Raw genomic sequence first — 16,471 nt, forward strand, 5'->3', positions numbered from 1 at the left:
CAATCCTCACCACAATGCTATGAAATTTATTATTTTACCCTTTGGGGCCAATGGGGAAACTGAGGCACGGCACCCTTACATAGCAAGGCCACTCCACTGATGGAGCCCAGGTGTGAGCCCCCAGCAGGACTCAGAACTCAGGGGATGGTTGGATGGGGGAGGTGAGGGGCCATGGTCCACACTGCTCCCCCTGAAGGCTGCTCACTTTCCACCTGGTCCTGCTGCCCCTGCAATCTGCCCCTGGAGAGGGAGGTGGGGTGGCAGGATGGGGTTTCTCTGAGAAAGCTTCTTGACCCCAAACTCCCGCCCTGGCAAAACCTGGTGGTCTGGCCATCCCAGAATGGCCTCTGGGCCAGCTGGGAGTACCACTGCCTGGGTGATCCTGGGCAGGGGCGGCTGTGCAGAGGGTGGGACTCTGACCCTCAACAGACCCAGACCAGCAGTGTAGGCCTGAGGAATGAGCACAGTCTGTGGGCTGTGCAGAGGATGGGGCCCTGGCTCTGGAGTCCTGCACCTGCCTTCTGCTCCCTGCAGCAAGGGCAGAGACCCCGGGTGGGGTCAAGGTGGTGGGGCTGCCCTGCATCATCCCAGCCTCAGCCACCCCGTGGACCCTCCAATCAGTTTCATCAGTCTCCCTTTGCAAAGCTGCCCTGCGCCATGGTCTCACACAACCTTCTGGACCTTCTAGACTTCCCGTGGCCATTAGTACCTCTCCTCCTTTGCCTTCGAGTTAGGCAGGGCAACATGCACTGTGCCCACTTGGCAGATCAACAAACAGACCCAGACCATCAGTATAAGCCTGAGGAATGAGCAGAGATTTCAGGATCAGGAAGGCCAGGCTGGAGTGCTGGCTCTGCAGCATCACAGGTATGTGACCTTAGGCAGGCACCGAGCCTCAGTTCCCTCATCTCCAAGTGGGCCTCCCTACTTACCCAGGCTGTTGAGAGCAGCCTAGAACTGTTTGCACAGAGCTTCCCTAGTGCGGGGCCTGGCATGCAGCAGAGTGCTCGATGGAGACAGCTGCTGCCGTTAGCATTCTGATTGAGTGCTAATGAGCCCAGCACATTAGTGGCTGAGCTGGGCCTAGAACAAGGGGCTCTGGCTCTAGGCCCAGCACACTTACGCCAAACCCCACCCTGCACTCCCAGCGGGACAGGCCATGGGTTCTCAGCCTCCACCTTCCTGCCCCAGCAGGAGCTGAGTGGGGGTGCTGGCGTCATTATTCCCTCCATCATCTTAGGTGAGGGGCCCACTTGGCATCAGGCCGGGAGCCCACGCGGCACAGCATTCGCCCACAGCAGATGGGAAGTGGGGGTGCGGGAGTCGTGTTCTTCTGATTCAGACACTGGGACAAGGAAGGACTCACACACGATCAAGCGAGCCCACCTCCTCCATGGCCTTCCTGGCCGCTGCAGAGCCAGTGGCTCTGACAAAAGAACAGCTTGAGCGCACACCCCCTCAGCCCGCACGTTTTCTCCTCCAAACAGCGTCTGTTTAAATAGCCTCGACACGCTGTTCTTGCTGGCAGGTCTTCCTCCCTCTGTTCTTCCTGGCAAGTCTTCCCCCCTCTCTCCCTTTGCTGGAGAGAGGAGATGCTGGCTCCAGGGATATCAGCTTGGCCCAGCCCCATTGCTATAGACAATTCAAAAGGACTCCTGCCTCGGTTTCCCATCTGTGAAATGGGGATAGGAAGAGTGCCAGCCTCAGCAAGTGGTTGCGAGGATTCATGAGTAAACACATGCCAAGTGCCAATGATGGGCCTGGTGCACAGCCTCATTCCATGCATGCCCCTCTGGCCTCAAGCTTGGCACAGAGGGGGTGGGGAACTGAGGACAGAACAGCGCCTGGGACTGGGGAGACCCTGCCCCAGCCCTTCCAGCCCTGATATGAAATGCATCCTGTGAGCTGATTGCCTCAGTCCGAGGCTTCCTGGAAGTCCAGCCATCTCAAATGCAGTGGGTGGCTGAACCTGTCACCCTGTGGGCCATCCAAGGTCACTTGAAGGCTCTGGAGGTAATGTGCGCCCCATCAGCTAATGTAGTCAAGCCCCACAGTTGGCATTATGCTTTTATAGTCCATGAGGGCCTGTCACTTGTCCTCCCATCCTTCCATCTGTCCTGGGAATGGACAAGAGGAAGCCTGTTTCACCCCCCACACACTTTTTTTTGAGTCTCGCTCTGTTGCTCAGGCTGGTGTGCAGTGGTATGATCATGACTCACCGCAGCCTCAACCTCCCAGGCTTAAGCAATCCTCCTGCCTCAGCCACCCAAGTAGCTGGGGCTACAGGCATGCACCACCATGCCTGGCTAATCTTTGTATTTCTTGTAGAGATGAAGTTTCACCATGTTACCCAGGCTAGTCTCGAACTCCAGGGCTCAAGCGCCCATCTTGGCCTCCCAAAGTGCTGAAATTACACACATGAGCCACGTGCCCAGCCTGTTCCCATTTTAGAGGAAGGAAAACCAAGGCTTTGTGGTTAGTCTGCACCAGAGCCAGGGTTTGTAGGCACCTTGACAGAAGGAGCCCTCGGGAAAGCAAAGATGAATGTAAGGCGGGAGTGCACTGTAAGGCTCCTATGCCCATCCCATGCCCACCTTCACCTGGCCTCCACCCCAGCCTGGTGGGCCAAGTAGGCATCTGCGTGGATAGGCGGCCGTGACCTCTTACACAAGAGGTGGGTAGGGGGGATAATGGTGGCCAGAGTCCCCCCTCTCCCGCTGCTTTCATGGGTCCCTTTCCAGAACCAGCCTGGATGACCTCAGTGACTTGTGTCATGGAGAGGTTGATCCTTAGCCCCTCCCCACTGCCAGCAGAAGAGGGGGGTTGCTGAGTGTGAGTGGCACCAGACCCCCTGCCCTGTGAAGCAACCTCACCTTTCCCATGGGAGCCAAGGGACAAGTGGGACAGAGAAGGAATAGGGCTTCTGGAGAGGCTGCCTGGCAGATGCCAAGAGAGGCTGTGTGGTGAGTGATGCAGAGGGGGTGGACGAGCCAGACTGCTAGGCTCAGCTCCCAGCTCTGCTACTGCTCCTGGTGTGATCTTGGTTAACTCACCCCAGTTTTCCTGCCCCTGAAATGGGGATACTGTTAAGTGGATTCAGAGAGGGAATGTTTGCAAGGTGTCTGCTGGGGCTCAGCCGGCAACAACAGCTTGCCATTCAGTCTTCCCACCTACCCCACGCACCCAAAACCATGCCCTTGGCACCCACTGCGGGCCAGGCTCTAGGCACTTCCCTTACCTGCCATCGTTGAATGCTGACCAGCCCTGGAGGCTGAGCATTCCAAGTGCCCATCTTATAGAAGGGGGAAAATGATCCCGGAGTGTTAGCCCACCTGCCCCTACTCTCACGGGGAAGTGGCAGAGCCGAGGCTGGTTCCTGCAACTCCTCAAAGCCAGGTCATGTTGCTGTCCACACTGGCAGCTCCCAAGTCTCAGGCACTGAGTATGGCAGTGGTCCTTTGCCCCCAGCACTCTGACGCAGGGGGCACACTTCTCTGCTTGTCCCATGGCTAGAAGACAATCTCACAGAAGTTAAGGAAGAGTATGCAGCTCAGAAGGAACACGCAGCCCTCAGTCACAGCAGCCGCCAGCAGTGTCCTGTCACCCAGCAAATGACTGAGAAGGCCATTGGCTGGGCCAGTGAGGCTGGGCAAGGGATTCTGTACTTGTCCCAAGCTGCAAGGCCATCCCCTCGCAGCTTAGGAAACTGAGGAAAGGTGGGGTTCTTGGTTTTCTGTTTTGCCTCCAGCCACAACTTCAGCACCTGGGGCAGTGCCCAGCACAATGGAGCTGCCTTCTGAATGTTTGCTCAGTGACTGAATCACAGAATGCAATGGGTTCATGTCTGGGGCCTAAGCCTGGGAGCAAGGAACTGACTGAGCAAAAACCTTCCAGGCCCCTGGGAAGTTCACAAGCATCGGGCCTGGTAGCAGGAACTGTGGCGGGGGGGAAACCAGGAGGATGGTGGAGGATGGTGAAGGTTTAATTTAGCTCCTAGCAGCTCTTTGAATTATTAATCTCCTACTGACATTTCTGTGACATGTCTGTCACAGATTGTCCCCTCCAAGAGTCTGGACCCGTGGCCTCACCTGCCTTCCTCCACCCCAGAAGGAACTTCTACCAGCATGAGAAGGGGAAGGAAACCCCCCCAGCTCCTGTCCCAGTTCTGCTGCCCATGGGGTCTTAAGATAAGACAGGCATGTGGTAGGAACTCTAAACACTTAGACCTCATCCTGAGCTGGATGGGGGATGTCAGAGCCTACCCTGGAACACTCTGCCCTAGACAGCAATTGCAATAAGTGGCTCTGTTTATTGATATTTAATCCTTAGTCCTCCCCACAACTCTCCAAATAGGTGCAGTTCTCTTTTGAGTAAACAAGTCCAGAGAAGTCAAGATATTTTCTCAGAGTCACATAGCAGATTGGTTCCCGAGCTGGTTTTGAACCCTGAGCTGTCCGACTCGAAAGTATGTGATTTTAACCACCTGCCACCCTGGTATGGTCAAGCCACCAGGGCCCTGCTTCACTCCCTGGGTGGGCCCAATGGCCACACAGAGCCTTTTGCCAAGGACCATTCTAGAGAAGCTTGCTGAGTAAGGGAATGAAACAGTCCGCCCCTTTACCAGCCCATCAGTGTCTAGCCTTGCTGCTACGAAGGACTAGGGTGGGGTGCTCAGCCCCGAGTGTACCCTGAAACCACCTGGGGGACCTTCACAGTACTCACGGCCAGGCCCCACACCCCCACCACGGGCTGAGCTGTCCTCAAGGGCCGGGGCCAGCTCTGACTGCTGCTCACCGTCATGCGCCAGCACCAGGAACAGAGCCTGCCAGGGACCCGGGATGCATCTGTTGCCTGCTGTTGGCATTGTCATTCCCATTTTGCATATTGGAGAAGCTGATGCTCCCCTGGGGTCACTGAGCAGGTGTGGTAGGCATCTGAGTGTTCCAAGCCTTTCCTTCCTCCCCTCAATTGACTTATCTTTCTCTGCTCTGTGAACAGCAGGAGCTTCCAGCCCGTGTGAACCTCTCAGCTGCCCCAGCCCCAGTCTCTGCTGTGCCCACCGGCCTGCACTCCAAGATGGACCAGCTGGAAGGGCAGCTGCTGGCCCAGGTGCTGGCACTGGAGAAGGAGCGTGCAGCCCTCAGCCACAGCAGCCGCCGGCAGAGGCAGGAAGTGGAAAAGGAGTTGGACGTCCTGCAGGGTCGTGTGGCTGAGCTGGAGCATGGTGGGTCCTGGGTCCTGCAGAGGGCATTGGAGGGGTCCTCAGGGTGACAGAGCCACTCAAAAAATATATCCATGCTCCCCAGAGGCTAACATGGACAGACGGGAGGGTGGGGAGAAGGCTGTGGAACACACAATGGAGAGAATCATTGGGGGATATTATTATCATTATCAACATTATTAACAGGTCTCATTTTCTGGCACTTACCGTGTCCTGGGAGAGGGTGAAGTACTTGATACATCAGCTGATTTAATCTTCACAGTTTTCACAGATGAGAAAACCGAAACTCAGAGAAGTCAAGTGACATGCTCAAGGTCACACAGACAAAAGTAGTGGGTCTAGACCTCAAACAAGGTCTGACTCCACAGTCATACATTTAGCCACCCACAAAATAGCAATTTCAATGAATCAGTCAGAATTTTAACACCTGTGCCTGGCACTGCCAAGGGTCAGAGGAACATAATGGGCAGGGTACAGGTATGAGCATAAGGAGACCTGGCTCCTGGTTGCATATCTGTCTCTGGCTTGCTCTGTGACCTCAGAAGTTCATTTCCTTCCCCAGGCCTCAGTTTTCCTCATCTGAAAAATGGGGGTTTAGGACTCATGAGCTCTCAAGGACCTTTCAGCTTTGAAGTCCTGTGAAGACCACCCTTAAGAGGCTTACAGAAAATTTCCCCTTACAGGGGAAATGATGAGCAGTTAGCTGGGACAAGCTTACATGGGGAACAGGGGTTCAGGAGAAGAAAATACAGGGCTGGGCATGGTGGCTCATGCCTGTTATCCCAACACTTTGGGAGGCTGAGGTGGGCAGATCTCCTGAAGTCAGGAGTTCAAGGCCAGCCTAGCCATCATGGCAAAACCCCATTTCTACTAAAAATACAAAAATTAGCTGGGTGTGGTGGTGCATGCCTATAATCCCAGCTACTCGGGAGGCTGAGGTGAGAGAATTGCTTGAGCCTGGGAGGTGGAGGTCGCAGTGAGCTGAGATTGCACCACCACACTCCAGCCCGGGCAACAGAGGGAAACTGTCTCAAAAAAAAAAAAAGAAAAGAAAAGAAAAAAGAAAGAAAGAAAGAAAATCCAAGCTGCTTCCTGGAGGAGGCAGCCCTCAAGCTACTTCTTGAAAACGGAGGTGGGGAGCAAATTTCAGAATGGAGGGGCCATTGCAGGGACTCAGCTGCAGGGGAGTGACAGGTCTGGTGGCTCAGGGCCAGCATCCTGGCTGGGGCACAGGGACAGGAGAAGCAACCTCCAGCCCTCCTCAGCCCTGCCTCTGATCTGTCTACCCCAAGTCTCCCAAGGGGTCAGGGGAGACAAGTTTAATTTGTTGAAGGTCACGTGGCTGGGAAGTGGGGGAGGCGAGATTTGGTCTCAGGACATCTGAGGTCCAGAACCCCTGCACTTTAATCATGCCCCTCAACACAGAGGTGGAGCAGAGAGGGCCCCGAAGGCACTGGGCATGCAGCAGGTGCCTGGGAGCTGTTAGCCTTCTTTCTGAAGTGTGCTCTGTCCACCCCACCCTTTTCGGTGTCCACCGACCTCCACCACATCTGCCTTGCCCACCCTCAGGGTCCTCAGCCTACAGTCCCCCAGACGCCTTCAAGATCAGCATCCCCATCCGTAACAACTACATGTACGCCCGCGTGCGGAAGGTGCTGCCCGAGCTCTACGCATTCACTGCCTGCATGTGGCTGCGGTCCAGGTCCAGCGGCACCGGCCAGGGCACCCCCTTCTCCTACTCGGTGCCTGGGCAGGCCAACGAGATTGTACTGCTAGAGGCGGGCCATGAGCCCATGGAGCTGCTGATCAACGACAAGGTGGGCAGGGCTGGCGGGGAGGGCTGGTAGTGGGGACGGCGACCCTTCCAGGAGCTCCCACTCCACACTGGGCTCTTTCATTCTCCTGCTCATTCTCCTGCTCTGCATATTCAGCACACATTAAATGCCTACCGTGTGCCAGGCTGGGCTCTGGGAATATAAAGACAAGCCAGACATGGGGCTACCGGAAGAGAGGCTGTGTCTAATGGAGGCTCTAAGTGTTGTTCCATTTTACAGAGGAGGCTAGTGAAGCTCTTGGAGATCCAGTGACTTCCCCAGTGACCCAGCTATGGGACAGGGTTGAGGTGTCTGCCGCCAGGGCCCTGCTCATCCTCCTGGACTTAAAGAGAAAGGAGGTGGCTGGGCGCGGTGGCTCATGCCTGTAATCCCAGCACTTTGGGAGGCCGAGGCGGGCAGATCATGAGGTCAGGAGATCGAGACCATCCTGGCTAACACGGTGAAACCCCGTCTTTACTAAAATTACAAAAAAATTAGCTGGGTGTGGTGGTGGGTGCCTGTAGTCCCAGCTACTCGGGAGGCTGAGGCAGGAGAATGGCCAGAACCTGGGAGGCAGAGCTTGCAGTGAGCCAAGATCGCGCCACTGCACTCCAGCCTGGGTGACAGAGTGAGACTCCGTGTCAAAAAAAAAAAAAAGGGAGAGAGAGAGGGAAGGGAGGTGCACAGACCTACCTGGGGATGGAGGGAGGAAGGAAGTGCTCATGGCCTCCTTGTTCCTTCTACTTCCCTGGAGCCAGCCCCTCGGGCCCTCCCCGCTATGGAGAGTAGAAAGGTGTTGTGCTCAGACTCTGGGGCCCAAATGCTGGTTTGAGTCTTGGTTCTGCATCTTCACCACTGTGTGACCTCAGACTAGCCATCTACCTGCCCTGTGTCTCAGTTTTCTTATCTCTAAAGCAGGAATGATAAGAACTCTTGCCTCTTAGGGTTGTAGTGAGAAGTGGCTTAAATGCACGTAGAGGGCTTTGAGCAGAGCCCAGTATTTAGCAGACATCAATAACTGTGAGCTATTTTTATTATACTGGGCACTGTGCTAATAAGCAGTTTACTCACATTATTACCCTTGATCTTCCCAACAGCACTGGGAAGTAGGTACCCTCATTATCGCCATTTTGCAGATGGAGAAACTGAGGCTCAGAGAAGGGAAATAATGCACCCTGGCCACACAGCTGCTGGGGTGTGATGTGATTCAGGGTCTTGGACTCCAGAAACCACCTCTTAACCCGTCCCCTGTTCTGCCCTTGGGCCACCCATCTTCCTCATGCCCAGGCCTCCCTCCCCGATGCCCCTCCTTCAGCCTGGCTGGGAGGCAGGACAAGGACAAGGCAGAGAGAATGATGTGGCAGGAGCACGGTGATTGAGGGGAGAGGAGGGGGAGTATCTTATCACTGTCATCCACTCCTAAAGCTCCTCCCCCGCCTGCCTAATTGCTTTGGGCCTTGCAGCCATGGTGGTCTATTGAGACCCCCTGGAAATGCAGATATCACATATCATACCCACCTGTGACCAGCACACGACACATAGAGCCACTAGGAGTGATTGACACCCATCAGAACCCAGCTGAGGAGAAGGTGCATTTCATGGCATTCTGGAGGGGGAGGAGGAGGAGGGAGGAGATAAGTCCAGGGACCAGTGACTTTCCCTTGTGGCCCAATAAACCCTACGACCACCGGGGTGGCCGGATCATATCTAGATCCTGCTGCCTGGTGCCCTTCATCACCCCCTGGCTGCCGTCCTTGGCCTGGCCCAAGTTCAGCACTCAGTTCTCTTTAGAAGGAATTCAGCACCCTGGACAGGGCATTGCGCAGCCCTGTTCTGGGATACTCTGGAGTCCTTTAGAGAGCCAGCCTCGCAAACTGCTCACTGTTCCCGTTCTATTCCAGCATCTAAGCCTTTACTCCTACTGTGCCCACCACTTGGTTTGCCTAGCAATGGAGTGGTGGATCCATTGTCCTTCCCGACGGGTTTCGACGTGGCCTCTGTTCCCATATCCCCTCTACCTCTGGGCCTCGCAGCCTCTGTACCTCCCATATGCCCTCCGTTATTTTGTCTTATAGCATTGCCACAAAGTCCTTCCCCTCCTGCAGACTCAGCTCATTTAAGGCAACGACCAGCTCCACATCCCCAGTGTCCACAACAAGACCAGGCACCACGTCAGCCTCAGAGAATGTTACATTAAATTGTGATTGCAGGCCGGGCTAGATGACTTATGTCTGTAATCCCAGCACTCTGAGAAGCCAAGGCAGGTGGATCACCTGAGGTCAGGAGTTCAAGACCAGGCCGGCCAATATGGTGAAATCCCCTTTCTACTAAAAATACATAAAAAAACAAAAACAAAAAAAATAGCTGGATGTGGTGGTGCATGCCTGTAATCCCAGCTACTCGGGAGGCTGAGGGAGGAGAATTGCTTGAACCAGGAGATGGAGGTTGCAGTGAGCTGAGATCACACCACTGCTCTCCATCCTGGGCAACAGAGTGAAATTCCGTCTCAAAAAAAAAAAAAGTGATCTCAAAAAAAAAAAAAAAAAATCAGATCTCCCCCAGACGAGGGAGCCCTTTGGGAGCACCAAATCCATAGACAGCAAGCACCTTTCATCTTAAAGGCCAGCTCTAACCCCTCAGCAGTGACTTCCCAGAGCACTGTGTTGAAGGATCTGAGCTAAATCGAGGCTCGTGATTGATTGGCTATGTCTGCCCTGGGTGGAGCAAGAGGCAGCAGCTGTAGATTTGCCATCCCTTGTCTGACCTCCCTTTACAGATAAGGAAACTGAGGTCCAGGGAGGAAGGAGCAGCCTCCCCAGATCACACAGGGGGTGGTGGCAGAGCCAGGGCTCCAAGGAGCCTGGCCTCTGAGTCCAAGGCTCATTCTATCCCTGCCAGTATTTCTTTTCTTTTTTTTTTTTTTTTTTTTTTTTTTGAGACAAAGTCTCGCTCTGTCGCCCAGGCTGGAGTGCAGTGGTGCAATCTCGGCTCACTGCAACCTCCGCCTCCCAGGTTAACGCCATTCTCTTGCTTCTGCCTCCTGAGTAGCTGGGATTACAGGCTCCCGCCACCGCGCCTGGCTAATTTTTTGTATTTTTAGTAGAGACGGGGTTTCACTGTGGTCTCTATCTCCTGAACTTGTGATCTGCCCGCCTCAGCCTCCCAAAGTGCTGGGATTACAGGCATGAGCCACCGCGCCCGGCCCCCTGCCAGTACTTCTTGAGCCCAGCTGTGTGCTGAGTGCTGTATGCGGTGTTCAGGGGAAGTTGGGATTATGAGACATCCCTCCCACCCTAAGTGACCTTAATAGGCCACTTTTATAGACCTTAATAGGTTGGAGAGTGAGTGAACTACCTCGTGACAACTGAAAACCAAAACCAGAGAGTCCCTTGTGATCTGGTTTGATCTTTGAAGAAAGAGGAGAGAGGAGTCAGGGAAAGACACTGGGCAGGAGGATGGAGAGGGTCAGGCCTGGGGTTGGGCCCTGGAAGGATGGACATGGGTCTCCCCAGCCCCACCCCGCTTCCTCAGCCATGGGCCTTGGGCCTTGGGGCACCTCTGACCTGGGGTTGGGGAACCTGTGTCCAGGTGGCCCAGCTGCCCCTGAGCCTGAAAGACAATGACTGGCACCACATCTGCGTCGCCTGGACCACAAGGGATGGCCTATGGTCTGCCTACCAGGACGGGGAGCTGCAGGGCTCCGGTGAGAACCTGGCTGCCTGGCACCCCATCAAGCCTCATGGGATCCTTATCTTGGGCCAGGAGCAGGTAAGGCTCAGGCTGGTATTGGGGCTGGACCTCCCCATTGTGCAGATGGGCAGACTGAGGGCCAGAGAGATCAGAGACATGCCCAAGGAGCTAGAATCTTGGAGGTGGGGCTAAAGCTTTGGGGGCAGGGCTTCAGTGGGGACGAAGGTGGGGCTTCCTCGGGGACAAGAGGCTGACTGAGTCAGCCTGCCTGTCTTTTCTGCTCCCTCATTCCACATCTCTCCTTTCTCTGCTGCTGTCTTGGCCCAGGATACCCTGGGTGGCCGGTTTGATGCCACCCAGGCCTTTGTTGGTGACATTGCCCAGTTTAACCTGTGGGACCACGCCCTGACACCAGCCCAGGTCCTGGGCATTGCCAACTGCACTGCGCCACTGCTGGGCAACATCCTTCCCTGGGAAGACAAGCTGGTGGAGGCCTTCGGGGGCGCAACAAAGGCTGCCTTCGATGTCTGCAAGGGGAGAGCCAAGGCATGAGGGGCCACCTCATCCAGGACCCCTCCTTTGCCTGCCACTTTGGGGACTTGAGGGGGGTCATATTCCCTCCTCAGCCTGCCCACGCACTGGCCTTCCCTCCCGCCCCACTCCTGGCTGTGCCTCCCGTTTCCCCTCACCTGTACCCACACCTCCAGAACACCCGCCCTGTGAGTGTGTCCCCTGTCCCCACCCGGGTGGGGAGGAGCATCTCAAGTGAACAGTGGGAGCCTGCCCGCCTGGCATTGCACTGGAGTTGTCTCTTACCCCACCCCTCCCTGCCCATCGATTGCATCTGATTTCACTAATTTTCACAGCACCCTCAGTAGGGTAGGGTTGCGTATGAGAGGGACCCCACTATCTCAGTGGTGGGGGTGGCCACCCACTCCCTTGTCCCCCATGCAACAGGCCCAGTGGCTTCCCCTTCAGGGCCACAACAGGCTGTAGAAGGGGATGATGAGGACATCGGAGGTTAGACTTATCCTCCTCCCACTTTCCACCAGCTGCCAGTCAAGGGCAGTGGGATCTCAGTGGAGCCTCCCTCACCCTACCCATGCCTCCCTCTTCCTCCTCTTTCCTCCTCTCTTTGTGTGTAGTGGTTTGAATGTTGGTTCCATGCCTGGCCCAGCCCCACCTCAGTCTCCAGGACATTCCTTTCCCCGCTCCAGCCTGGAGGGAAGGGAACAAAGACCCCGGGAGGCCAAAGGGCTGCAGTCACCCCTTGTGCTCACCCATAGCAATTCCACTGGGATAGTCATCCCTCTCCCTCCATGCCAAGGACAGGACTTGGGCCACTTCAGCCTGGGCAGCAGCAGCCCTAAGGCAGAGGCCTCATGGCTCAGGAGACCCTGCCTTTGGCAGAGCCACATTACCTACCCTGTGCATGGTCCTGGGGCAGGAAGGAAGAAGCTGAGAAGGAGGGGAGAAGCATGAAACAGTGGGCAGAGCACTGGGTGAGAGGGAGGAGCCCTTGGTTCCTAGCCAGCCCTGCTAATGTCCTGTGTGGCCTCCTATAAGTCCCTGCCCTCTCTGGGCTTGGCGTTCCTCATTCGTGAGCTGAGGCCCTCAGTTTGGTCATTTGCTCTCCAGATTGGGTGTGAGCTTCTCTGTGATTCCAGGTGGATATGTGGGGAAAGCACTGGTGACCCTGGGCTTAGCAGGGGTAGGTCCCAGTACTCGGCAGTAGATAGGATGAAGCCAGTCATGGGTTAGGGTCAGCAGAGACTCAGAATCGAGGGCAAGGTTCAAGGCAGACTAACCTCATGCATGGATTGTAAAAAACCAGCTCCCTCTGGATCACCCCAGCCTGGCACCCTTGCCTGTCTGAGAGTATCTCAAAGGGCTGATGCTTCCTGGTCCCCTTGAGTCGTCACCAGCTTCTCCAAGAGAGTGTCAGAATCTTAAGAGCTGAGAGGCTGGGCATGGTGGCTCATGCCTGTAATCCCAGCACTTTGGGAGGCCAAGACGGGCAGATCACTTGCAGTCAGGAGTTCAAGGTCAGCCTGGCCAACATAGTGAAATCCCATCTCCACTAAAAATACAAAAAATAGCCGATGTGGTGGTGCACGCCTGTAGTCCCAGCTACTCGGGAGGCTGAGGCAGGAGAATCTCTTGAACTGAGGAGGTGAAGGTTGCAGTGAGCCGAGATCACACCATTGCACTCCAGCCTGGGCAACACAGCAAGACTCCGTCTCAGAAAGTAATAATAATAATCTTAGAGATGAGAAAAGCCACCCCATCTGGCACCACATCTGCATCTTGCTTGTGAGAAATGGGGAAGAGTTCAGGGAGGACCCGTGACCTGCACAGGATCACAGAGCACGATGGGGCAGAGCCAGGACTAGAGCTCAGGGCGTCTGACTCCCTCTTCAGTGCTCTTCTCCTTCCATGCTGCCTGCCCTTGAAGGCCTTTGAGTTCAGTCTACACCTAAGCAGGTGGACATCTGAGAGGTCAGATACTTTCCAATATGACACCTGGAACATCTTCCTTTACGTAACACCCAAACATCTTGGCGTCCCCCCCGCCCAGGAAGTGCAGGGAGGGGGTTGTGATCCCTGGGCGCTTCGGCAGAATGGAGAGCTGAGGTGTCCCTCCCCTGCTAGTCACCTACCAGGTGTCTGAGCAGCTGCAGGCTCCCTGGCTCAAGTGGGCATTGTACCTTTTGTCTGCCTTTTTGTTCCCTGTGTGTCTCCACTCCCTGAGGCCACTTAGCCTGAGACATGATGCAAGAGCCACAGGCCGGGGGGCTCAGTGCCATGGAAGCTCCTCCAAGACGCATTGCCTCCAGCACCCAGATCCTTCTTTCCATTTCGAGAACATAAATAGATTGCCCAGCCCCTCCAGTACAATCCCACTGGAAGAAAAGGCAATGGCGGACTTCAGCCAGACTCGCTGAGACCTAGGTTGCCACGGTAACAGCCAATGACATCAACCCAAGGGCTGTGTCAAGTGTCTCATCATAATGGCACTGTTGCTGGGGTGATGGCAGAATTCAGAACTTCGATTTCAGTGACGCCAAGCTTGATCTGTAAAGAAGGTAGCTCTTGTGGAGGACTTGGGAGAAGGATGAGGTCTTAGGAAGGAGGCGACAGCACTTGCTTGGTCACTTGAGCCCACCCAGACACACGACCTCGAGTCCTTTATGCTTTGTCCCAGTGAAGATGAGACCTCTGATGTCCAAGCCTTGTTCCCGTGCCGCCTCACCCACTCAGCCTTCCAAAGGGAACAGGAACAAATTTCCCCAGCGCCACTGTTTGGGTCCCACTTTTCCTATCTTCTGCTGCCCCTGAGCACATCCAAGCAGACAAGGAAAGAGGAGTCAGACATGGCCCAGTCACATCCTAAGCTGCTCCCTGGCTGATAACCACAATGGAGCCCGTGTTTGTCCTGCCGTCCGGCACTGCACTGAGAGTGGCACTGGCAAGGTCCTGTTGATCCTCACAACACAGTTCTAAGTTAGGACGTTCTTGGCTCCGTTAGACAGGTGAGGAAATTGGGGCACAGAGAGGTGATGTCATCTGCCTGGTGTCAATCAGCTAGCGAGTGATGGAGCCCAGATTTCAAACCAAAGGGGGTTACCTCCAGGGGCCGAGTACCCACTCACTGTGTAGAGTGTCATCTGGGCACCATTGCTCCAGATGTGTTCTGACACCATTCCCCAGCCCACAGGGCTTGAAGTGAAGGAACAGAGGCAGGGAGGGAGCCAGCCCTAGGGCCAGGGTCCCCTTGGTGAAGCTATGCCATGGGGCTCAGCTGCTTTAGGGAATGTGTCCCTTCCACCATGGGCCAGAGCTTTAGCCCTTCTCTAGCTCAGCTGGAGTTCAGAGGAGAGCTGAAAAAGAAAAGGAAACTGAGCATCTCCCAAGAGTCCTTGGCAGGGAAGGGGAGGGAACTTGCTGTTCCTCCAACTCCTGCTTGGGGCCAAGCCCTAAACCAGGTGCTTCCCAGCTGTTATCTGCCAGATCTTCCCATTTGTGGCACGTGGTGCCCCCACCGACATCCCAAGGGGACCGATCCCCTTGCCACCACTCTGCATCACCTGGGACCACAGATTTGGGCAGGAAGGGCTCTGAGAGGAGGCCAAAGCCCTCATTTTACAGATGAGGAAGCTGAAGCCCGGGGAGGGGAACAACCCTCAAGGCCACCCGGCTGGACACGGGAGACTTGAGCCCAGCCTTCTGACTGCGTTCAGCCCTCTCTAGAACACAGCAGCCTCTCCCAAGCACTGAGTCCACCCTCCTCTGTGTGTCCCAGCACCCTTGGCCTGAGTAAATGTGGAAAGGGGCTCCCTCCCAGAGATGGGATTACTCTCTTCACCCTTTATTCCAGCTGCCTGCCACCCCAGACCCCACCTCCCACCCTGACCTCCGACCCCTGGGTGGGGAAGGGGCTCACGTGGGCCCAGGCTGAGTGTGAGTGAGCATGTCAAGTTGTCTGACACTGTGACATTAGTGCACCCTACTGACAACCCCTCCCCAGCCTCACCCCTTTCTCCTCTCCCTGTTTTGTACATAAATTGACATGAGCTGCAACATGTGTGCGTGTGTGTGCGTGTGTGTGTGTATGTGTGTGATCTGTGTCATGGTTTTGTTACCTTTTTGTTTTTGTAAACTTGAATGTTCAAAATAAACATGCTGTTTACTCTGAGGTTCTTCTTTTGGGATGGGGCTGCCCTGGGAGGTGCTGGGCAGGAAGGAGGGGGCTGCTTTGGACAGGGCAGCAGGGAAAGGCAGAGGAGATGCCTGATCCTGGACTGCCCCAAGGCCACACGTGCCCCTAAATATGCCTCCCAGCTGTCAAGTTCTCCCTGTTCCAGGCTTAGACACACCCCATTTCCCAGAATTTATGCAGGAAGGATGTAAAGAACCCAAGTCCCACATGGAACGTGTCCCAGTTCTGATAACTGGGCTTCGGCCTCATTCCCAATACCCCGTCCACATCTTGTGCTCTAGTTCTGGGATCCGGGTCCCTGACTTGTTTCCTGGGACCTAGTCTGTCCCAGTCACTTGCCTGGACCCCCAGAGTGTTTCATCTCTTGGGCTCCTAGGGAGGGAGGCCGGGATGAGGGACCCTTGTTGTTGTATTTCAGCCGCTCCCTTCCCCACACTACCCAGACTCCTCTGATATGTTTGGCCTCTAGACTGGACTCTAAGACCAGCATCAGGGTCAGCTACCCCACCCCACCCCTGCAGCACCCGCCCCATCCTTAAGAGGGTCTTGATTAGTCCCCAGCCCTCCCTGCACACACCATCTTAGAGCCACAAAGGCTTCATCCCCCTCCTCTCTCAATACTGTCACTGTTCTTGGTTGGATGCCGTCCTCAGATGATCCCTGTGAAAAGTCAGGGTGCTAGCCAGGAGACAGGGGATCACACCGGCAGGACAGGGCTTTCCAGACTTTTCCAAAGCTTCCCAAACTTCCAACAAGAGTAGATTCACCACATGAGGACGAGGGGGGTAGGTATCCCTGGAAGTGGCACTTCAAAACGGGGAAACTGCCTTTGAAGACTGCTAAGTTATCTGAAAAATTCATGTGCTTTTTTCATTCTACTCCAGAATGAATCCAGATTTGTTTTAAAATAAAAATATTTTAATTACCACTGAGCAAAATTAAGCTACAGGCAGCTATGCCTTGTTTATCCTCTCTTGCACCAGTTTACTTGCAAACACTCCGTCTCCCTCTGTCCCACTCAGCTGG

The 16,471-nt window shown here is 55.1% G+C and overlaps 1 protein-coding gene across 1 annotated transcript in view; it reads left to right on the plus strand.

Annotated features, from left to right (window-relative positions):
• The window catches only part of NPTXR (neuronal pentraxin receptor), a 35,140-nt gene extending 19,719 nt beyond the window's left edge, over positions 1 to 15,421 (plus strand). The window contains exons 4-7 of the mRNA XM_050806898.1: positions 4,999 to 5,224; positions 6,791 to 7,038; positions 10,624 to 10,803; positions 11,053 to 15,421. Coding sequence (XP_050662855.1) covers positions 4,999 to 5,224; positions 6,791 to 7,038; positions 10,624 to 10,803; positions 11,053 to 11,277 — 879 coding nt within the window. The 3' untranslated portion in view covers positions 11,278 to 15,421. The remainder of the gene's footprint in view (positions 1 to 4,998; positions 5,225 to 6,790; positions 7,039 to 10,623; positions 10,804 to 11,052) is intronic.
• The last annotated feature ends 1,050 nt before the right edge of the window (positions 15,422 to 16,471 follow it).

The sequence above is a fragment of the Macaca thibetana genome, chromosome 10 (genome assembly GCF_024542745.1).
Source record: "Macaca thibetana thibetana isolate TM-01 chromosome 10, ASM2454274v1, whole genome shotgun sequence".
In the NCBI taxonomy this organism is placed as follows: domain Eukaryota; kingdom Metazoa; phylum Chordata; class Mammalia; order Primates; family Cercopithecidae; genus Macaca; species Macaca thibetana.